The following is a 5,334-nucleotide window of genomic DNA, read 5'->3' on the forward strand; positions in this document are numbered from 1 at the left end:
TTGATTTAGCAGAGAGAACCCTTTTTTTTTTCAACTCTTCAACTTCAATTAACCATTCCAAGTCAATTTCAGAAAGCTGGTTTTGTTTGGGAAGCAACTAAGGTTCTGATTTAACAGCATCTGATCTATATATGCAGGCTAGGAGGCCAAGCATTGTACTCAAAGTTAGTTTACTACTACAGTGTGATCTCCACAATCTGACCTTGGGATAAAGGAAATGTTCCCTGCTTCATTTTTTGCGTGCTACAATTTCAACATCTCACACCTCCATTTCATCTTTTCTACATCTCTTCATTTTTTATAGGCCTGGAATGGTAAGACCTGGAAACATAGGCACACCCTAAAAGGGAATTCAAGAACAGAGATTCTAGTTATACCCAAATAAACATTGCAGCCCTTAGGACCACTTTCACCCTTCACCTGCACTGTTACAACCTTTAGAGCTATATGATTTTGTTTTGTTTTTGTTTTCCAATGAGATTTGTCAGAAGCTATTGACTCGTATTTCATTGAAATGTAGCAGTTTTGTTTTTGTATTATTTGTAATTCGAACCGAGATGTTTGATATTGGGAATTTGAATCTGAGAAATTGTTTAGACTAAAAAAAACTGAAATGGCAATTGTCACTTTACAGATTAAATGTATGAAATAGAACGAGAAATTAACCTTGTGTTTGAAAAATTGAGGATTGATTGTGAAAAAGGTTCATTGAAAAGTAATTAAAGCTCAGGAGAATTAAGAGTCCGTTTGTTTCATCTTTTTTTTTTTTCCACAATAATCTTTTGTTTAATTTAATTGCTTTTAGAAAAGTAATGGGTTTGATTAAGTTCTCTAAAAGTCAATGTTTAATTATTTTAGGTGTTTTTGATCAGATTTAAAAAAAGACAGCAATATTAACTAACTTTCAAATTATTCTAAGTTTGAACTGCGATTACGTTCATTTCTTAATCAATAGCATATATATACATGCATCCGTGAAGAAATATTTTTAATTCAGCGGATTTGATCAGAGTTTGGTGCACAAACCCAGATCTATTTCCCACCCAGATTCCAGACTACATTCAACTGTAGGTGATAACAGCATATTGGAAGATCATTCTCATAGATTACTGAATTCCAACAGCCGAATCTTCATCAAGTTACAACAAATATGCATATGATCAAGCAACTGGCACCAATTTCAGAAATGAAAGCTTGAGTGTAATTGCTTCAATGCGTGCCCAAGTTCGACCTGCTTACCATACCGTGTCTATCCATGAGGCACTCTTGGAATACCTTTTATCACTCAAAACCAGTTGGAAATGCTGAAGTCTCTTAGCTTTTTAAGATGTCTCTCCATTTCTGCTCTGCTAGTCTCCCACTCTTGCCTTTCTATAACTGTCGTTGGATCCTCTTTTTCACTCTGCAGATAAGATGGCATATCAGAGGTATAATGTAAAGATAAATAACAATTAGCAAATGGTTCAGGAAAGAAATACTCACCGCATGTATTATCTTGAAGGAGCTCCCACGATCAGATATAACAAGTAAGTCACTCCTTCTATCTCTTGTTCTTCCTCCTGGTGCTGTTACCTACACAAAGGCCAACTTATGATTAGTGTAAATATTAACATTATGGAAAACTCAATAATGAGTCCCAATTATCTCAAACATAAGCCTGGATGGGGGGGGTGAGTGAGAAGAGAGAAGAAAAAAAAGTATTCCCATGTTTATGAAAAAACTCTCCTTTAAGCACTTTAAGCGACAAGTGAAAGAGCCATGCAAGGCAAAGAAATTCAATCAGAGTAACGAGTTCTAAGTTCTGACACGTCAATTAGATTTCAGCAGTTTTGGTTGGATTCGTAAGTTTCTTAAGGCAGTAAAATGTAAAATATGGTCATGGCCAGAAACTATTAAAACAGTCATCAGTTTTCATAGACATTTTTGATAAATAGTTCACCAGTGACAGTCAGGGAAACTTTATTGTAGCAAGAATTCTAAATTACAGACACTAAAAAAATGTAAAGCCAATAAAATTGGAAAACCCATCTGGAGTTGTCATGCTTATATGCAGTACAAGAAATCATACAGCAATCGATGTACCCCACACAAAAAGCTGTATAAAACACAATGTCAATCTCAGTTCTCGACTAACAATAGAAATTTGCAGAGGTGGAAAGAACATTTCTGAGCCCACATCAGTGGTTTGGGACCTAAGATCTAATATGGGCTTTAATATCATCTTTAAATTTAGACTAGAATTCAGCTCAATCAGACAAAATCTTCTTATAAAGGGAGAACTGCTAAGACTCTATAAGGATTGGATTGGTAATATCTCTAATTGACATGAAATTTGAACACATCTATGCATATAGAAAATAACAGTACAACCTAGAAGTTGGCATGAATCCAAAATTAAACCAGAGCTTTATCATGCGATGGTATTTTTCAGGATTATAACTAAGATCCTAGCGCTATATGCAAGAACATTAGGTTTGAGCAAAGGTTCCAAGAATACAGTGTCTAGCACTGAGAAAGAAATTGGTTAACAGTAAAACAATAAAGGTAATTTAAATTCAACGCTGAGAAAAATAACGAAGACTAGTTCTGCAATTTCCAGCAGAAAATATTCCACAAGCAACTATACTGAGAATAAAAAAAGAGTTACCAAAACTTTAGCTCTGGTAATTGACTTGGTTTTGGAATCAATAACATAAATCTCTTCAAAATCCAGCACAAACTCAGGATCACCCAACCTCCGATTTTTGTAGTGTTTTGTCAAGTATACCTGTGACAGGAAATAAGTTCACTGAGGTTGACATTTTAGCCAAAAACCAAAGAGTGACATTCAGTTAGTAACTATGTTAATTTATTCTTTCTAATGCTTGGACTTGTTGATATAAATTTAGAATCAATTTTTTCTAGACTATGATACCTATAAGCAAAGACGCAAGAAACAACTACCACCCTCAAGGAGAGGGGAAAAAAAATCCTAACACAATGAAAACCAGATCAGAATTTCCACACACACACACACACACAAATCCTAACACAATGAAAACCAGATCAGAATTTCCACACAGACAGATCGCCTACCTACAAGTGGGATAGAACCCTCTTCGAGAGACAACTAAAGTAAAGCTCATCGCCCCACTGGATTCTATGAGAGGATTATTCAGTAATATCTCACAACTCTTGAGACAAACTCTAGAGCATGCAATCCTTCACACAGTCACATTTACTCTTATAATTCGTATATCCATCTCTTATCCCCAATTTTCATTACATTTAATTAACTAAAACACAGAATTGTAAGAAGCACAGTAACTGCAATTGACGTATTAATTGCAGCCTCAAATAGAACAAGCTGTTCATACCTTCAGGATCTCCCTCTCAGTTTTATATAAAGGATCTCGAGGCGCATCAATAGGGGGCTCTGTCACATTGTAGCTTCCGTAATCACTCTGCGCACATCTAATGTACTACACATTTAACCAAAACGACAACATCCATTAAACACATTAAATATTATATACGAAAAATGAATTACTCTAAAAATCATATCCAGAATGATTCCTCGTTGTTTACATTTTACATAGAGAGGGGGGAGAAAACTAATTAAATGAAGTGAAATTTACCTTCTGGGGCATTGGAGCGAGAACCCTGGGAATTGAATAAACATCTGTATCTGGAGGAGTGACATACATCTACGAACAGAGATTCAGTTCAAGTACTCCACGATGAAAAGCTGAAAGCAACGAGAACGAAAAGACAAAGGTGGAACTGGAAGCGTAGTAGGGTTACGAACCTCTCTGAAATCGTAGACGTCGTTGTCGGGGTCGGGGGGCTTGCGGATGAAGAAGTCGCAATCGACGAGGCTGATCTTGTGGAATTCCTCCTCGTTGATTTTGTAGTCGACGACGGTGTCGGAGTTCCAGCCCTGCGTGGAGACGAAGCTGCCACTCTCGACAATGGTGATGTCCTCGTCGGCAGCGACGGCGACAGGGAGGAGGGAGTCGTACTCGATGTCGAAGTCCTTCTTGTTGTCGAGCTCCTCCATTTCGTCCTCCTCCATCTCGTAGTGGTCGGGGCCGGCAGAGTCACCGTCGTCGTCCTCGGCGCGAGTCAGGAAAGGGTTGTGTGGAGACCTGGAAGGCGTGCGAAGGAGAAAAGAGGAGTGGGAAATGGAGAGTGGTTTGAGTTTGAAGGGAAGGAGAGAGCGATGTGAATGGGGATTGAGAGAGAGTGGCGGCGAAGAGAAGAAGAAGGTGGAGGTAGTGGAAGAAGTAGTCATGGTGGTGGTGATGATGGTGGTGGGTTTTGTATAGAGGGTTTAAGGAGGAAAAGAGGAACACAGTGAGTAAGTGTAACTCATGGTGGATAAGATTTGGGGAACGCTGCGTTTTAAGTATGTGTATCTAAAAACTTCTGAAAATCATCACTCGTATGATTAATATCTTAGATGGATATTATTATTTTTTTTTTCTAGAAATGTAACCATTCCACAAAGTTCATAAACTCGTAAACTCCAAAAGAAAAATAAAATATCTCAATTAAAATATACTCATTGTACATATTCAGTTGTCCAAAATATCAGGTTTATATCCAAACAAAATTCAAATAGAAAATAAAAAATTTAAATTCAAACAATGATGTTAAATTCACAACAAAATACAAATATAACATAAGTATTATAGGAATTCTAATTTCAATGATGGAATCAAGTATTTTACAAATAAGGACCAACGATAATTTTAGAAGGAATTTCATCCTCCCCTTATACACCAGAATGGATAGATAGCCTTAAGAATTGTTGTTTCATGGTGAAAGTGTCAAATTGGAGGAATGGGTATCCAACTTTTTATTAAAATGGGATCACTCTCATTGAGAGCAACAAACAAATCAATGTAACCAATTAGATTTTGTGTACAAATAATGTCTGAATGCATATAAATAATGTCTCACGATGATTAATGCATGAAAAATACCTTATTCAATAAAAAACAAATTAACGTGCAAAAATTATGTGAAACAATTAATTATTTTGTGTGATAATGGAATGAATTAAATGTAATAAAATTATAAATTCACAAACAAGTCACAAAAGATAGGTCTAAAGTTACATTCATAATAAAAAGTACTTGGTAAATGTAAAGATATATGTCAGGAATGTATATACGTTGTCTTTCTATTTTCTATTTTGTCTTAGTGTATGTTAGTTTCTTTTATTGTATGGTTATTCATCGTTTTCATATGCCATGTGTTTAATATATAGTTGTTATATCTTCTTTTGTAAACACATTCACACATACGATACATTATAGTTTTGTTTATTTTCTCTCTTATAATTTTATA

General features: G+C 35.8%; 1 protein-coding gene across 1 annotated transcript; it reads right to left on the reverse strand.

Annotated features, from left to right (window-relative positions):
* Positions 1 to 915: 915 nt before the first annotated feature.
* Positions 916 to 4,380, reverse strand: LOC114162177. Its single transcript, XM_028045970.1, has 6 exons — positions 3,788 to 4,380; positions 3,618 to 3,686; positions 3,357 to 3,461; positions 2,648 to 2,767; positions 1,483 to 1,572; positions 916 to 1,402 (listed from the first exon to the last, which is right to left on the reverse strand). Exons 1-6 carry the CDS (start codon positions 4,271 to 4,273, stop codon positions 1,286 to 1,288), a joined length of 987 nt encoding a protein of 328 aa, XP_027901771.1. The 5' UTR covers positions 4,274 to 4,380; the 3' UTR covers positions 916 to 1,285.
* Between the last annotated feature and the right edge of the window lie 954 nt (positions 4,381 to 5,334).

The sequence above is a fragment of the Vigna unguiculata genome, chromosome 9 (genome assembly GCF_004118075.2).
Source record: "Vigna unguiculata cultivar IT97K-499-35 chromosome 9, ASM411807v1, whole genome shotgun sequence".
NCBI lineage: Eukaryota > Viridiplantae > Streptophyta > Magnoliopsida > Fabales > Fabaceae > Vigna > Vigna unguiculata.

Excerpts from the sequence above, each read along its gene's own strand:
- LOC114162177 (XM_028045970.1), bottom strand. The coding sequence starts at position 4,273 with ATGACTACTTCTTCCACTACCTCCACCTTCTTCTTCTCTTCGCCGCCA. Across the intron at positions 3,687-3,787 it reads ACGTCTACGATTTCAGAGAG|ATGTATGTCACTCCTCCAGA; the intron begins GTTCGTAACCCT and ends CTCTGTTCGTAG. Across the intron at positions 2,768-3,356 it reads CTGAGAGGGAGATCCTGAAG|GTATACTTGACAAAACACTA; the intron begins GTATGAACAGCT and ends TTCCTGTCACAG.